This window comes from Panicum hallii, chromosome 3 (assembly GCF_002211085.1).
Source record: "Panicum hallii strain FIL2 chromosome 3, PHallii_v3.1, whole genome shotgun sequence".
In the NCBI taxonomy this organism is placed as follows: Eukaryota; Viridiplantae; Streptophyta; class Magnoliopsida; order Poales; family Poaceae; genus Panicum; species Panicum hallii.
The window spans coordinates 48,024,334-48,042,363 of NC_038044.1; the positions used below are offsets into that span (position 1 = coordinate 48,024,334).

The 18,030-nt window shown below is 49.9% G+C and overlaps 1 protein-coding gene across 1 annotated transcript; it reads right to left on the reverse strand.

Annotated features, from left to right (window-relative positions):
* Positions 1 to 431: 431 nt before the first annotated feature.
* LOC112883801 (expansin-A33-like) lies at positions 432 to 1,839 on the reverse strand. Its single transcript, XM_025949033.1, has 3 exons — positions 1,629 to 1,839; positions 1,187 to 1,505; positions 432 to 1,073 (listed from the first exon to the last, which is right to left on the reverse strand). The coding sequence occupies exons 1-3, from the start codon at positions 1,765 to 1,767 to the stop codon at positions 761 to 763; spliced, it is 771 nt and encodes a 256-aa protein (XP_025804818.1). The 5' UTR covers positions 1,768 to 1,839; the 3' UTR covers positions 432 to 760.
* Between the last annotated feature and the right edge of the window lie 16,191 nt (positions 1,840 to 18,030).

The window sequence follows — 18,030 nt, forward strand, 5'->3', positions numbered from 1 at the left end:
CCTTTTGTTTGAGATTTTGAGAAGAGTTGCTCAACAATTGGAGAGTATGTTGAAATGTTCCGTAAGTCTATTGGATAAACAACAATCTCTGCATATTGTCTATATAAGCGTCAAGTTTAATTGATGGGGGTAGTAAGAGCATCTCCAGTCTCCTTTTATTTAATAAATTGACAATATTGGGAAGAAGATAGCTGGATGCCCAAAATCTCTCCCTTCCCTAATAAATTATTGGGTTATCTCCATATTTCACCCCAAATCCCCTCAAATAGAGGGAGAATTTGGCTCTCCCAATATATTAGTCGTATTGGGATAAGATTATTGAGGAACTATAAAAGCATCTTTTCTAATAATTCATGAAAGTGGTATTGGAATATCCTAATATTATATTATTGGTAGATGTTTATTGGAACTCCTGTAGATGCTCTAACATCTTAGTATAAATGAATAAGCATTATTTGTTCCATACACATGTAGGTACTGCATTGATTACTTAGAGGGCTCCGTGATCCAAGCCGCTGACTAAGTAGTAAGAATGCAGGTGTTACAGGTAGCAGAACTACACAAAATCATCAATCAGAACAAAATGGATACTGAGAAATGAGCAGGGTTCAATGCCTATCTACGCCTAAGAGGGTACGGCGGCATCAATTGATCGTCTTAGGGCTCATAGTAATAGTGAGTCAAATATATGTATAGCTATATACTAGTTCCACGCCGATCTTCCGCTCCGGTGATGCATAGATGTTGAGCTAGCCAGCGGCTAATAAAAGTTTGCCCAGCTGGTGGTGTAGGTTGCCCCGAAGTACCAGTTGGACGGGACGACGTTCCACACCGTCACCACGCGGCCGTCGTCGGTCTTCACCATGAAGGACAGGCTCTGGCCGTTGAGGTACGCCGTGCTCTGCCAGTTCATGCCCCAGTTCCTGCTCATTGTCAGCCAGTTCGTGTTGGTCCCCTTGATCCACATCTGCGACACCACGCCGCTGCCGCCGACGTTGGTCACCGTCACCAGCTCGAAGTAGTCCCTCCCGTTGATGGTGAACCTCATGCCACCACTCCTCTTGCATGACACCCTGGCAGCAGTCAAGCACATTCAAATTCATCACATCGATCGTGCGCAGAAGATTCTTTTTGTATTCGAGCTAGCATCTTGTTTTGGTATCATCTCTGATTCTCTGTATTGTACCTCTGGTAGTTGACCGGGACGATCCCGGCTTGGTAGATGGCGATGGAGGTCCAGGCGGGCTGCGACATGTCGAAGTGCCGGCGCGGCGGGTTGCACCAGCCGCCGTTGTCGCTGGGCAGCGCCCAGTTTGGCGGGCAGAAGTTGGTGGCTGTGATGGTCACCGACGTGCCGGGCTTGCACCATCTGCTCTTGCTAGTGTCGCAGACGATGGTGTAGCACGCACCGCACATGGCGCCGTCGTTGAAAAGCGCCGTGCTCAGCGCCGCGTTGCTCAGCCCGTAACCAGCGCTGTACAGGTTGCCGTACCCACAAGCGCCGCCTGCACGCACAAGAGGTCATTCATCTTCTTTAGAACTTGAATTAGATCAAACCATGGGACGACAGTGAGCTGCTTTAATTTTGAACACGAAGGTCTTGAAATGGAGGAAAATAAGGAACAAACCCATTGTGCCGGAGCCGTCGCTGCCACCGTAGAACGTCGCCGTCGCAGGCGACCAGTAGTACTGGGCGTCTACTGCATGGGAAGCCAATCCGCACAGCAAAGAGAGAAGAAGCACCACAGGCACCGCTGGTTTTGCCATTTGGGATCTACCAAGCAAGTGCACGTTACAGAAAGAGAACAGGAAGCCTTTGTACTCTTTTGGGCTGCGTTTGTGTTTGCGTTGAGTGGTACTCCTGGCCTTGACCCTGGGATTTATAGTAGTGGCATGATGAGCCTCCAACTGTTACAGCGGTACTTAGTAATCAAGTTGCAGGTTCGTTAATGATCTTGGTATTAGCGAGTAGCGTGGTAATTTCAACCTGATGCATCTGTTCGTTCTTTGACTTTGATACACGGCAAGTTTTCAAACTAATACAAAACAAAAATCTGACGTGTTCTCCATGTTCGTGAGGCTGTAAAAAAGTTTTCTTCGTCTGCAGAAATTCCCGCGTCCATGTGCCCTAACATTATAGATTCCTACTCAGTACACTATCGAGCATGTGATGGGGGAATCCTTAAGCTGAAAATTTCAACCAGGAAGCGGTGGAAAGAAAATTAAGTATTTCCTGTTAAGTTGACATGACTGAAGTCGGTGGAAACGGAGAGAAATACTTAAATGGTGCATTACTTTTGCACATACAAGTTCCAGCTAGGCATTGCCTCATGCATGATAACATGTATTAACGAAAATGTGTCTACTGAACTTAGGTCAGATCTATTTGGCCACCAGAGAGAAGATGTTAATTTTTATTATCATCAGTGTTATCAAAAGTATGGTATGTTACAATGTCTTGAAAAGAAGTATGATAGAAATACGACGATATAGTAACGAATAGTCTACACACGTAGAACTGATTTGCCCCAGGGAAGATGGTTCAGCAGTGTCAACAAAAGTATGATAAAAAATATGAAGTAATAAGGCTAGTGGTTACAAGAGCCTCGGTAGCACCTCAGGTTCTGGGTTCGACTCACTGTGGAGCGAATTTTCTAGAAAAAACCCACATCACCCCCTCAACTATGAAGGGTGGAATATTTCACCCCCTGAACTACAAAACCAGTTATTCTACCCCTCAACTAGCCAAAACCGGTCAAATAACCCCTCAAGCGGTTTTGACTAACGTGGACAACGACGTGGCTGTGACAGTTCGTGTACTTGTAATGTTAGACATATATTTTGTTAGTGTGAAATATGTATTTGTTAGTATAAAGCTTGTGCGTATTTGTGTGAAGCTTTTGAAAATTTAAAGTGCAAGTAAAAAGGGTATTTTTGTAATTACAGAAAAACCTAGGGTTTTTTTTGCAAAATGTATTTGGAGAAGGATAATTTCGAAATAAGTGAAAGGTGGTTTTGTAAACATGTTTTTCTTACTTTATGTCTTGTAAAAATATATATTTATCCAAAAAGTTGCATTAGAAATGCATGTGTTGAATTGTGTAAAAGTTTGGGTAAAATGGTAAAACTAAGGGTGTTTATGTAATTTTATAAAAGTACAAGTCCTTTTGTGTAAGTATTTGATTTACAAAAGTAACTTTCAAAATTACTTAGGATTAAGGTGTAAAAGATGCAAGTCATCATGACATGTCTATCCAATCATTATGACGAGTCTATCCCGTCATCATGACGTGCCATAAATACTTGCATTTAGGTCCTGAATTTTATAAAGTTTCATTCTTTAGGACAAAAGCAATTCAAATCTGATTTTTGTTCAAAGATTCACGTGTAAAAATATAAGTTTTGAGTTTTTGAACTTGAGCCCTAAAGCAATGTTGTAGAGTTTGAAAAACTCTCCAACTTTTATTTTGGGCATTTCTTCATTTAGGTTTTAAATCAACAGGAAATTTTGTTTTACAGATAGGCCCTTGCAGTTTTCTGTATTTACGCATAGGTCCTTGGGGTGTTCATCCTTCTCCTCTGTTTCTTATCCTGGCGTCTCCTTTCTTTTTGTTCTCCACCGACGGCAGCCCCATCCTCATCTCCTCTATCTGGTTCCCATCCTTATTCCCCATCCCATTTTTCCTTCTCTCTCTCTCTCTCTCTCTCTCTATCTCCTCCTCCACGCGGTGCAGATCAGGTGGTTCTCGGCGCGCGGGAGCGGTAGCGCGCGGCGCGAGCGGAGGCGCGCGGGCGAGTGGCTCGGCTGGGCGCGCAGGCGCGCGGGCGCTGGCGGCGGGCGCGCGCGGGGCGGCACGGTGTGCGCGGGCGGCTCGCCGTGGAGCGCGCAAGCGGGCGCTGCGCCAGGCGGTGGCGCGGAGCAAGCTCGGCGTGCGCAAGGCCAGAGGCGCGGGCTGGAGCAGGCGCAGTGCAGGAGCAACTCGCGGGCAGCTGAAGCGTCCCCCCCATCAGGGAAGACTTAAAAGTGTTACTTTATCAGTCCTAGGAGGCTGATAACACTTTTATTACATCAGATGGTCCATCACCGTACAACTCTCCGCGGTAATGGGCAGTGAAGCGCCACTATCGCGAGGATTACAACAGAAACCCATACTACTATACTAATTATGAAAAGGGAATCATCAGAGTCTTGCGCCATGCGGAACTCCAACGGTGACCTCACCCACAGGCAAGACTGGGTGCAGGACGGAACCCTACTCGACGTCTTCGGGGATGTAGTCGGGGTCTTCCACTGTAAAAGTAAGAATGGGGTGAGTACGAACGTACTCAGCAAGTCCAATCACGCCCGCGGAGGGGGAAATATCAGAGATAAATGCAAAGGTTAATCCAAGAACAAGGTCATGGTTCGGTTTGCGGAAAACTCGACTTTATGCAAAGGTTTGTTTAAAACATTTTCAAAACAAGTCGTTAAGCATCAAGGAGCACATGGTGTTGATCCACACAGGATCCCAGTTTAAAGCTGCTACCGGACTTCCCGTCCGTCGTAGCACACGGCATAGCGGCCGGACATTTCCCAAACAACCCACACCAGTTCAACTATTCCCAGAGTGAAACACTAGTTATGTGACCACACCGTAACTTGCCCAATACCGTGGGCACGGCTATTCGAATAGATTTTAACTCTGCAGAGGTGTGCAACTTTACCCACAGGTGGGGTACCACAGCGCGAACACCTTAGTGCCAGTGCAGATCCCATCGAAGCCCTTACCCACCTTAGCTAGACCTGGCTAGCCACCACGGGATCTATCAAGGGGTCATTCAACCTACACTGAGGTTTAACCGGGGCATAAATCACACAGAGCTTACCCCGTCTCCTTGATCACCCGTTGCTCCCAGCTCTCCTGATGGTTATCAGACTAACTAGTGGGGTTAGGCTAAGCCGTTGCCCATACAACGGTCAAGTGGTTTGCACGACAGGAAGCTAGGTGAGACGACACATCAACTCGGTCCTTAGGGGTGACAAGATGGATATCTTCCTTTCACGCTCAACCACACGGGTACGAGCACACCAACGGCAAAATCACACAGAAATGCCATCCATCCCGTCTGACTCACTTTTCAAAACCACCTTTTATCCCTTCCCACACGCACACCCACTTTCTTTGCAAAACCAAACGGTCAGGGTATGGTTGTCACAGGTAAGGTGGCTATCCTACCATGTTTTCAGCACGCAAAACCATGCAATTTTATAAAACGGGCCACTGGGTTGTGTTTATAAAAACTAGGACAAAAATATGCATCAAAGGGCGGAATTGAACTTGCCACCATCAAACCCTTGCGGGAGGTCCTGATCGAAGCACTGTCCCTCGGGTTCGGGGTCGCAGAACTGGTCCTCGGTTGCTTGGTCGCAGTCGGGAACTCCTTCGCTCACTCCGTGTCCTACGACGCAAACAAACAGACATACAATCAAGCGAAAGAGCTAAAAGCTTTTATCGTTGGGCTTGAATCTGAAATAATTTAGCTACGGAGTCAGGGGTGATATCCTTGGGTGATTTCTTAATGGCATGGCTAAAACTATACTAGAAATGGAGTGGTAAGGTTTCGGGTCAATCGGAGGTCGTTTCGCACATAAAATGACGAGCTAAAGGGGGTTCGGGTGGTTAAACAGGGCTCCAGGGGTTTATTCGTAAGTATCTGGAGGGGGGGCGAGGGCCTATTTGCAAATTCTGGAAATACGTAGGGCACGCTAAAGGATGCCAAGTATAATTGGGTTTGTCTAATGGAGGGTTTATTTTGAAATAACGGAAAGAACAGGGCCTTTTCTGCAAAGGAGAGTAAGTAGAGGGGGGGTTTCTTTGAGAAAATACAGGAAAAGGGGGGGGTTTTGGGCAAATGGCCCTTTCTTCTTCCCCCTTCACGGGAAACAGAGGAAGGGGGGGGGCCTCTGCGCCGGCCGATTCCGGCGGCCAGGCTCCGCGGCGGCTCGGGTTTTGGGGGGGGAAAGGGAGAGGGAGAGGAGGGGAATTGATTCCCCTACTCACTTTGGCTCGAGGCGCGGCGAGGAGGCGGGGCGACGGAGGGCAGCGGGCGGCGGCCGTGCGAGGCGCGGCGGCGGCGCTGGGCTTGGGCAGGCGGAGGGCTGGGCGTGCGGTGGCGGTCGTGGGGGTGCCGGGGTGCTCTCCGGCCCCTTTTATAGGTGGCCAAGGCGGGTGGCGGTGGTGGCCGGTGAGGAGGGGCAGGCGGGCGGTGCGGAGCACCTTAATGGTGCCCGTGTCGTGGAGCGGCGGCGCGGGCGGCGAGGCCGGAGTGACGCGACGGCTCGGCACGCGCGCAGGCACAGTGCGGCGCGAGCGGGGCGTCAGCGGCAGGGGCACAGCGAGCGCGCGCGGGGAAAGGGCTGCGGCGGCGCGTGTCGCGGCGTGCGCACGTGGGGCGGCGGCTGGGCACCAGCAGCGGACGGCGCGACGTCGCGGCCGTCCGAGCGGCGCGGGCAGCAGTGCCGCGTGGCACGCAGTCACGCGGCGCGTGCGCGTGCGGCACAGCCGGGGCGGGGCCGGCAGCGGCGGGCGGCGCGGCGTCCGTGCGCGCGCGGCACGGCACGGCGCGGGCCAGGGCGAGGGCGTGGCGACGGTCGGCGCGACGCGGCGCACGGCCACGCGTTGCGCGTGCGCATGCGTCGCGGCGCGGCCCGGCAGAGCAGGCGCGCGGCCAGCCAGCGCTCGGGCACGCGGCAGGGAAGGAGGAAGGAAGAGGGAAGGAGGAGGGAAGAAAAAGAAAGAAGAGAGAAGGAAGGAAAAAAAGGGAAGAAAGGAAAGAAAATAAAGGAAAAGAAAGAAAAGGAAATGAGAGAGAAAAAGGAAAGAAGAAAAAGAGGAAGAGAGAGGAGAGGGGCGTCGGCGCCGATCGCGGCGGTGACCGCGGCCGGTCGGCCACGCGCGCGTTATTCGCGCAATGCGGGGGGGGGGGGAATGAATTGCGCCGGCGCCCATTGCGGGAAGCGATCTTGCGCGGTCGTCGGATCGCCGGGCGCTGTGGAGCAGGGGTCATTCTAGGGTTTTGACGATGAGCGAAAAACGCGGTTTAAATTGGCGGATTTTCAGGGCGTCACAGCAGCGCTGGAGCAGGAGCAGGAGCGTATGCAGGCACCGCGTGCGCGGTGGAGCAGCAACGCGGGAAGGCGCGGCTGATGGCGGCGCAGGAGTGTGGACGCGCGAGTGGCTAGCAGTGCAGGCACGCGGCGCAGGCGCAGGTGGAGCTGCGGCCGTAGCATGGCGGCGTGCGAGTAGAAGAAGGGTGGCCGCAGCAGGTGTGGCGCGGGCAAAGGGCGCATGCGGTTCGGGCGTGCGCGGGAGCGATTTCGGCAAGGCCGAAGCAAACGTGGGACCCGCAATAGGAGAAGGAGAAGCTGTGCAGGACAACGACGAGCAGTTGCGCGATGTACAGGACGACGGTGTGCAAGGAAGTCACGCGCGGTGCGGGAGGAGCTGCAGTGCGGCGGCTGCAGGCGGATCCGCACGGGAGCAGCGGGACCGCGCGTGGGGGACGTCGGAGGCCGTCGAGGAGAAGGCGGCGGAAGGCGCGACCCTGATACGGACAGATCACAGCCCTCGCGGAGGCAGAGGTGGCAAACATGATGCGGCGATTCGGAAGGAGATGCTGCGCAACGGCACGAGGCGGTCGGATGCGCAGAACCTGGTGTAGGAGGTGGCTGAGTGCCGCGGTGCAGCCAGACACGGCGAGCTTCCTCCACTCATGCAGAGGTCGAAGTAGGAGCAACGCGACGCGGGTCCGAAGCGCGACGCAGGACTGACGGCCAGCTCGGCTCGATTCCGCAGGCGCGTGCGTATGCAAGGCAACCGACCACGCGCATGCAGGCTGGGGGTCATTGATGCGGGCGCAGAGCAGAAGCGGCGCACCGGAGATGCAACCAAGCACGGCGGTCCTGCCGGAGGCTATGCGGGTGTGCCGACCGTATTTCTGCAGCACACGCGCGTGAGCAGTGGAGGCTCAGCACGTGAGCAAGAGAACCCTGAGGTTCGCGGAGGAGTCAGCTTAGCGAACCAATCCGGTTCCATCGTTTCGTCCCATAAGCCCATGACATCCAGCAGTTCCTACCCTCGTTGATCGCTCAACCAACCGCCATCACCACAAATCACCGCAGGGATTACCTCTTCGGCCATTCTCTACCCACTGCAATCCCCGACAAATTTCTTCGTCACCCACGGAATCTCGTCACCGTCGAGCTCATCTTATCACCGATCTTGTTCGCCACGGGAAATCACTTTTCACCCGTTCTTCTCCACAACCAAGGTTACCCCAAGGTTTGCCCTGATTCACTGAATCTTCTTGATGCCGGCGACTCCTTTGTCGGAATATCGCCGTTAACTTCCTGTTATCTGTTTTCCCAGGCCAGGGACTTAATTGCTTCATTTTAGAAAGTTCTAGTGTGTTTTCTGTAAGTTTTCCAGAGTCTTCTTTATATTAAATCCGTGAACTTCTACATTTCATAGATTTTCGTAGGAAGTTCATAAAAATACAAAACCAGTTTTGTTTGAATCCTTATGTCAAAATCTACAAGTTTATGTTGTGATCTTGAATTGAAGTCTTTGATTTGTAATCTAGGTTAAATATTAGGAAATGAATGCTTTATTTGTGTCTTTTGTGATATGCATGTGTTGTAGCTGAGTATAGATTATAGGATGTATGTTTCAAGTGGAGAAGTGTGATAATTAGTTAATCCATCACATGAACGCTCATATCCCTACCATCAAGACATTGTCCTCGTCTTGATTGCTGTTTCCTTAAGTTCCTTGTCGTATAAAGATCCTTGTTAGTTCTTATGTATCTGCTGCTTAGTCAATACATCTCGGTAGCTATACTTCAATGTCGGCTATTAGCTCAGCTGCTAAGCATCAGTTCTCTTTGAGTCTCTGGTGTTTCTGTGTAACAGCTGTCAATCGATGCATTTATTTTGATATGCTTCTACCCTCGGCTGGTTAGTTGATCCGGTTGTTACCCTTCTAATATCGGCTACTGTCGATATAATTCTTTTGTTCTGTCCTACATCGGCTGCACATAGTCGATGTATCAAAGGTGTACACACAATCTTAGAGTTCTTGCTATCGGTCGATCCAAACCGATTCTAGTTGTTGTCCATATCGGTTATGGCCGATCAATCCTTAGTTTTCCCATCCTTATCCACACACTTCTATCAGCCGATTTATCAACTGAGAGATCGGCTATATACCTATCGGTCACATACCCTTAACCACACTCCTTTTGGCTGTATGTCACTCAATAGTTGTGCTGACATAATCGAGTCGATACAACCACACCTAGTTACCTAGGATAACACTTAAGCACATCTCGGTTAAGACACAACTGCTTTAGGAATCATCCCTCTGCTAATATAATCGATGCTTTCATCGATCACTTAGGAAACCGATGCACCTTTCCATCGGCTAAACCTCTGTTGTTTCCAATCGGCTCTGTTGTAACCCTCAACGAGTAGTCGATTCTAATTAGTTGTCCACCTAAAGCTCTGTTTAAGTTTAGCTTCAAATCTTTTTGGTTGTTATGTGAATAGTGTGTTATATGAGTGCTGGATTGCAACTTTATTGTGAAGTAAGATAGTTTCATATGCACACTTTGAATGTAATGTCGCATTGCATGTAGATACGATTACTTCGGCAACGGTGCCTACAAAATCTCCCCGAAGTCTGCAGAGGATGTTTCTGAAGACCAAGTGAACGTCACCAAGGGATTAACTGAAGCCCCGAACCAAAGTTCGGAAGATATTGACATCTCTAACTTCAGTCCCACCAATAAAGGCAAGCCCCGGACATAACCCACTATTTTATTTACACCGCAATCTATATCTATTTACGTATTCTATGCATTAAGTTCTTAGGAATTACTTGAAACCCTAGTTGCATTTCCCTAGGAATCAATGTATTGAATAGTAACACTTGAGTCCGGCTAGCTGCTATGCTAATAGGACCGGTAGAAGTTGAGTGATTTCCTGTCACTCGCGCGATATAGGAGTTGTAATGTTTACATTCCTGTTATCACTATAAGGATGACGGACGGGAGTTTTGTGAGGTATCATGGTTGAGGTGATACCCCGTCTGTGTTGTTGAAATTGATAAGGTCGCGGTGTGTGCCGATCGGGGTTAAGCATTTGAAAGTACTAACCACATGCCGTGAGTTTTGGGTAAGCGGTAAGCCTAGTAGCCAATCGGCCCGAGGAGTGGACATACCTCCCACCACTCGTCTTGCTTCTTCTGGTTACTTATGTTCGACGTGTGGGAATACGTGTTGCAAGGGCAACCAGGAGTACGGGTTTTGTAGTCGCGCTACAGACGTACGTCCTGCACTTTGGTAGTGCGTATGGTCCTGCAGTCGCTTGTGGTGGACCTGTCCATGAGTCGGAATGAAAGGCAAACGGTTGCTTCAGAACAACCCTTTGTTGTTCCAAGCGTGTGAGTTAGGTTTCCCTTGCAAGGTTAAATTCGATTCAGAATCGTCTGCTTCTCACGATGATTGAGACTGCTTGATCCCTTTATCACATAGAGTAACAAGAGCAACTATATGATGAGTAATACTGATGGTTGAGATAAAGAGCTCTACCTTGCTTGCTTAGTTATAAGTGCTTATCTAGAATAGATAATCACATAGAACTTGAAAGCTAAAAGTTGAAAATAAGGATCTATTCTTAGTTGCTTTTCAGCTGAAGCTAAACCCAGAACCCTTACAAGCCTTCATAAGTCTAGTTATGGGCTAAAGTATACCCAATCCCGGGTAAGCCTTGCTGAGTATTAGTATACTCAGCCTTGCTAGTTATATGTTTTGCAGGTAATGTCTTGAAGACCCTACTCTTCCCTTGCCTTGGCCCTGTGCTCTTACAGAAGGTTGGTCCGTGGAATGGGATCCGTCCCCGGCCATCACCAGTGATATCGAATGATGTCGTGCCCGGGCTTAGCATGACATCCGTCTTGACGATGTGTTGTAATCATCGCGTATGTTTTCCGCTACAAAAAATCATAGCTTTAGCAGTTTGTAATGTATTGCTTTTGAAAGCTCTTATAATGTAATTCCTTGTGATGTAAAATATGATGGTGATTGTATCTCTGGACTCACCTTCGTGTGAGGTAACCTTATTTGATCCTGTGTATCGGTGGTTTATCGGGACGTTACCCGACAGGCCAAGGGATTATACCGTTTGAAGCACGTTGGAGCCCTCGGAAGTGGACTCGCGTACTTGAGCCGGTATAATTCAGGTTGGTTCTGCCACAGTGGCAATGGCCCTACATATCAGCCACTCCTCTCTTCTCTCCCCTCCTCTTCTTTGTGTCCATGCTGTTAGAGGCCGGATCCAGGCCGGGTCAAGGCTGCCCGCAGGCCTTGACCCGCGGCAAATGTGTGCCGAGGCCACACGCGGCATGCATGGCGCTGCTTGGTCGGCACTGGACCTGCGGCGGTGAGCGGCAAGATGGCCAGGGAGGTGAGAGGGGGCAGGGGCGGCGCGCACATGGGCCGTACGGGGGTGCGGCAAGCCTCAGAGGCCGAGCGCAGGGCGGAGAACAGCAGCGAGGAGGCGGCACGACCAAAGACGGTGGCGGCGGGCGGAGCTTCGATGTCGGGAGCTCTGCATAGTGAGGGAAATGGCCGAGTGAGTGCTCAATTGGGTAGAGGGGATGGAGGAGCAGTGGGTGCGGGGAATCGACAAATGGCTCACCGGACAGGATGAATCGACGGCGGCCGGAGTCGGGGAAGGAGCTCATGGCGGCGGCAATGGAGGAAGGGAAGGAAATTTGGGGGCAAGGATTTGGGACTGGTTTGACGCCGTGGCGCCACGGCCCCTGCTGCGGTGCTGCCCAATGGGCACGCGAGAAGGTGCGGGGAAGACAGGTGGTGGCTAATGCGTGGGACTGGATCGAGCTCCGCTGCCTCCAAATCGAGCTCTGCCGCCTCCACATCGAGCTCTGCTGCCGCCGGATCGAGCTTCACCACCCTTTGCTATGTCCGTCATCGACGTCACGTCGGCATCTCCTCTGCTTCCAGCCGATCGTGCTGCTGCCCAAAATCCGCTGCCTCTAAGTTGTCTTGGGCCGATTCCTTGGGCCACCAGCACCTCCTCCACCCCATCAACCCCTCCGACACCTTGTCCAGGACCGTCGTGCGCAGGAGCATTCTCCCACCGACGAGCCCGAGCTGCCCAACGCCGTTGTCAAGAACCCCACAGAGAGCACTCCCACCCGGTCATTGCCGCCCTTGTTTGAGTCCCCAAATTAGTTCGTTGTCATCCCTTGGAGCTTGTGCACGAGGTACTGCTCCATGTTCACCGCCGGCCTCATCGGAGCGCGTGCAGCACCGCGGTTGGCGCCATGGCTGTGCCCTATAATAGCATGGACACTAAGAAAAGGAGGGGAGAGAAGAGAGGGGTGGCTGACATGTGGGCCATCACCACGTTGTCGTCCAGTCAGCACCCACGGTGGCAAAACCACCGTTCAAAACTGCTTGACGAGTTATTTGACCGGTTTTGGCTACTTGAGGGTGTGACAGTTCAATTACTTGTAAGCTAGGCATATTATTTGTTAGTGTGAAGTATGTGCTTGTTAGTGTAAAGCTTGTGTGTGTTTCTGTGAAGCTTTTGAAAATTGAAAGTGCAAGTAAAAAGGGTATTTTTGTAATTACAGAAAAACCTAGGGTTGTTTTTGCAAAATGTATTTGGATAAGGGGTAACTTCAAAATAAGTGAATGGTGGTTTTGCAAACATGTTTTTCTTACTTTATCCCCTATAAAAAATATATTTATCTAAAAGTTGTATTAGAAATGTATGTGTTGAGTTGTGTAAAAATTTGGTTAAAGTTGTGAAAATAAGGGTATTTATGTAATTTTATAAAAGTACAAGTCCTTTTATGCAAGTAGTTGATTTACAAAAGTAACTCCCAAAGTTACTCAGGGCTAAAGTGTAAAAGGTGCAAGTCATCATGACATGTCTATCCAATCATTATGACGTGTCTATCCCATCATCATGATGTGTCATAAATGCTTGCATTTAGGTCCTAAATGTTATGAAATTACACTCTTTAGGACAAAAGTAATTCAAATCCAACCTTTGTTCAAAATTTAGCGTGTGAAGATATAAACTTTGAGTTTTTGAATTTGAGTCCTAAAGCAATGTTGTAGAGTTTGAAAAACTCTCCAACTTTCGTTTTGGGCATTTATTCATTAGGGTTTTAGATTAATGAGAAATTCTGCTTTACAGAAAGGTCCCTATAATTTTCTAAATTTGCGCATAAGTCCTTGGGAAGTTCTATTTCTCCTTCTCCTCTGTTTTTCCTCTCTCTCTGTTCTTCTTCTATCTGGTGTTATCCTCTCCTCCACCGGCGGCGCATCTTCTGGGGGCTTCCCCTGCCTCCCTCCCTCTTGTGACAGTTCGTGTACTTGTGATGTTAGACATATATTTTGTTAGTGTGAAATATGTGTTTGATAAGTGTAAATTTCATGTGTGTTTATGTGAAGCTTTTGAAAATTTAAAAGTGCAAGTAAACAGGGTATTTTTGTAATTACAGGAAAACCTAGGGTTGTTTTTGCAAAATGTATTTGGAGAAGGATAATTTCGAAATAGTGAAAGGTGGTTTTGATAAACATGTTTTTCTTATGTTATCCCTTGTAAAAATGTATGTTTAATTGAAAGTTGTATTTGAAATGTGTGTGTTGAAGTGTGTAAAAATTTTGGGTAAAATGGTAAATAAGGGTATTTATATAATTTTGTAAAAGTACAAGTCCTTTTATGCAAATGTTGATTTCAAATTTACTCAGGACTAAATTGTAAAAAGTGCAAGTCATCATGACATGTCTATCCAACCATTATGACGAATTTATCCCGTCATCATGACGTGTCATAAATGCTTGCATTTAGGTCCTGAATTTTATAAAGTTACACTCTTAAGGACAAAAGCAATTCAAATCCAACCTTTGTTCAAAGATTCACATGTAAAAATATAAGTTTTGAGTTTTTGAACTTGGGCCCTAAATCAATGTTGTAGAGTTTGAAAAACTCTCCAACTTTCGTTTTGGGCATTTCTTCATTCGGGTTTTAAATCAATGGGAAATTTTGCTTTACAAAAAAGTCCCTGCAGTTTTATGAAATTACGTATAAGTCCTTGGGGAAATCCATTCCTTCTTCTCCTCTGTTTTTCTTCTCCCTGGTGCTTCCTTATCCTCTGCCGACGCCATCTTTTTTCTTCTGGTCTCCACACCGGTTCTTTCCCCCTCCCTCTCTCTCCTCCAAGCGCAGCAAGCGGCGGGCCCGGGCGAGCGAGGGCATGCGCAAGGGCGGTGCGCAGCAGCGCGCAGGCGGGCGAGAATGCACCGGAGGCGTCGGGGCGCGCAGCTGCGGGCGCCAGCGCGGCAGAACAGGAGCGGCCCGGCGTGGGCTCATGAGCGAGCGGCGGCTTGAGCGCTAGCTGCGGCCCAGGCGGTGGGCGCTCGGGGCTGGGCGAGCCCGAGGCGGGGCGCGCAGCGCGGCTCCAGGCGCTGGCGGACGCGTGCGCGCGGGCGCTGCACGGCGCAGCGCAGAAGAGGGAGCAGGCGAGCAGAGCGGGCGGGGGTAGCTCGGCTGGCGCAGGCGGGCCGCGGGAGCCGGAGGCGAGCCGGCGTGGCGAGCGGCTCGTGGCAGGCGGCGCCGAGCGGTGCAGGCGCACGGGCAGCAGGCAGATGCAGGGCGCTGGCGGGCGAACGCGCGGCACAGGCAGGCCCGGGCAGGAGCGAGCAGGCGCTCGGGATCCAGGCGGCACTGGAGTGGATACTGCGCGGGAGGAAGCGTGGGCAGCAATTGTTGGGCGGCAGGCCAGCGTTGGGTGCGGCGGTTCGGCTTGGGCGCGACGCAGGTGCTGGCGGCGTGCAGCGCGGAGCGCGGAGGTGGAGCAGCAGCATTGGGCCAGTGCAAGCGTGCGTTTGCGGCTCGGAGTGAGTGCGCGCGACGCGGGAACAGGCGTGTGCGGGCACGGCGCGGCCCGGCGGGCAGGACTGAACGTGCAGGTGGAACTCTGGCGTGTGCAGGTGCGGAAGTTGACGGCGCCGGCTGCGCTTCGACGCGGTGTGGCAGCGCGACGCGGGCGTCGTGGGAGCGTCGCGGGAGTTAGCAGTGCAGGCGGTGGAAAGCTGTTGCGCGAGATGCAGGAACGCGATGGCCGTATCGAGGACGCAGCTCAGGTGTTCGACGAAATGCCGATACGCGTGGTGCTGGAGAACGCGAGGGTCCTACTGTTGGGCGAGGCGTCGAGGGTGCAAGACGCCATCGGGCGGATGTTGCGACGGTGTGCAGATGCGGCACGACAAGGCCGAGGCGACGCCGGTCCAGCAGATGAGGAGGAAGAGGAGCAGCAGCACGAGGTGGTCGAGGCGGAAACAGCGGCGCGGATTTGACAGCAGCTGGTTCGCAAACAGCATGGCGTCCAGGGTTTCCTTCTAGGGTTTGACCACGTCGAGTGCTCAGCGTGGGGCGGCGGAGGCCACAGATAGTGATGCGGCTACGCGTTTGGCGAGGCGAGTCGGAAGGAGGAGTTGTGAAGCGAAGGCGGCAGTTAGGCGTGACGAGCTCGAAGGAGCCTCGATGCAACCAAACACGGCAGTCCTGCAGGGAGCTACGCGGGTGTGCCGGCCATGTTTCAGTGGCACACGTGCGTGAGCAGAGGAAGTTCAACCGTGAGCAGGAGGACCTTGAGGTTCGCGGAGGAGTTGGCCTAGCGAATCAATTCGGCTCCATTGTCTCATCCCATGATCCATGACATCTAGCAACTTCTGCTCTTCGTCACCCACGGAGACTACTCCTTCGGCCGTCTTCCACCACGGCAACCCTTCCCGGCAAACTTCTTCGTCACTCACGGAATCTCGTCACCGTCGAGCTCTTCTCATCGCCAAACCTGTTCACCGCGGGAATTCACTTTCCGCGTGTTCTCCTTCATAATCAAGGCTACCCCAAGGTTTGCCCTGTTTCACTAAATCTTCTTAATGCCGGCAATCCCTTTGCCGGAATATCGTCGTTAACTTCCTGTTATCTGTTTTCCCGGACCAGGGACTTGATTGCTTTGGTTTAGAAAGTTCTAGGGTGTTTTCTGTAAGATTTCCAGAGCTTTCTTTATTTCAAATCAATGCACTTCTACATTTTATAGATTCTCGTAAGAAGTTCATAAAAGTACAGAATCAGTTTTGTTTGAAACCCTAGGTCGAAATCTACAAGTTTATGTTGTGATCTTGAATTGAAAGTCTTGATTGGTGGTCTAGGTTAAATATTAGGGAATGAATGATTTATTTATACCTTGTGTTGTGTGCATGTGTTATAGCTGAAAAGTAATTATAGGATGTATGTTTTAAGTGGAGAAGTGTGACAGTTAGTTAATCCTATCACCCTAGTCCCTACCATCAAGACATTGTCCTCGTCTTGATTGCTGTTTCCTTAAAGTTCCTTGTCGTATATAGATCCTTATTAGTCCGTGTGCATCTATTGCTTAGCTAATACTTCTCGACAGCTATGCTTCAGTGTCAGGTTATCAACCCAGCCACCTAGCATCTATTTTCTTTAAACCTATGATGTTTTTGTGTAACAGCTGTCAGTCGATACTTCTATCATCGACTGATTAGCTGATACGGTTGTTACCTTTCTAGTATCGGCTACTGCCGATACAATCCTTTTATTCTGTCCTACATCGACTGCACAGAGTCGATGTATCGGAGAGACACCCACGATCTTAGGGTTCTTGCCATCGGCCGACCCAAGCCGATTCGGGTTGCTTTTCCATATCGATCAAATAAGGCCGATCAATCCTTAGTTTCCCCATCCTTATCCACATACTTCTATCAGTCGATTTATCGACTGAGAGGTCGGCTTTATACTTATTGGTCACATACCCTTAACCACATTCCAATCGACTGTACGTCACTCAGTTGATGTGTTGACGTAATCAAGCCGATACAACCACACCTAGTTACCTAGGATAACACTTAAGCACATCTAAGTTAAGACACAACTGCTTTAGGAATCATCCCTCTGCTGAAGTACTCGATGCTTTCATCGATCGTTTAGAAACCCGATGCACTCATCAATCAACTCAACCCTCATTATTTCCAATCAGCTCTGTTGTAACCCTCAACAAGTAGCTGATTCTAATTAGTTGTCTCCCTAGAGCTTTACCTAAGTTTAGTTTCAGATCTTTTTGATTGTTATGTGAGTAGCCTGTTAAATGAATGTTGAATTGCAACTTTGTTGTGAAGTAAAATAGTTTTGTGTGCACATTTGAATGTAATGTTGCATTACATGTAGATACAACTACTTCTGCAAATGGTAACTACGAGATCTCCCAGAAGTCTACGGTGGATGTTCCTGAAGATCAAATGAACGTCACCAAGAAATGTCGCAAGCCCCGAACCAAAGTTCGGAAGATCTTAACTTTACTGACTTCAGCCCCAACAGTAAAGGCAAGCCCCGGACATAAACCCTACTTTATTAACTCTGCAATCTATGTTATTATATCTATCTCTGCATTAAGTTATTAGGAATTGCTTGAAACCCTAGTTGCATTCTCCTAGGAACCAATGTGATGGATACTAGCACTTGAGTCCGACTAGCTGTTATGCTAATAGGGCCGGTAGAAGTCGGGTGATTTCCTGTCACTCGCGCGATATAGGAGTTGTAATGTTTACATTCCTGTTATCACTATAAGGATGACGGACGGGAGTTTTATGAGGTATCATGGTGGTGGTGATACCCCGTCTGTGTCGTTGAATTTTGATAAGGTCGCAGCGTGTGGTGATCGGGGTTAAGCGTTTGAAAGTACTAACCACATGCCGCGAAATATGGTAAGCGGTAAGCCTAGTAGCCAATCGGCCCGAGGAGTGGACATACCTCCCACCACTCGATCTTTATTTTATGTTCACACGCACCGACGTGTAGGAATACGTGTTGCAAGTGCAACCAGGAGTACGGGTTTTGTAGTCACGCTACAGACGTACGTCCTGCACTTT

Bases quoted from the DNA above. Each gene is read 5' to 3' on its own strand.
- LOC112883801 (XM_025949033.1), bottom strand. From the start codon at position 1,767: ATGGCAAAACCAGCGGTGCCTGTGGTGCTTCTTCTCTCTTTGCTGTGC. The intron at 1,506-1,628 runs GTTTGTTCCTTA...TTGTGCGTGCAG, and splicing joins CGACGGCTCCGGCACAATGG to GCGGCGCTTGTGGGTACGGC. The intron at 1,074-1,186 runs GTACAATACAGA...GACTGCTGCCAG, and splicing joins GTCCCGGTCAACTACCAGAG to GGTGTCATGCAAGAGGAGTG.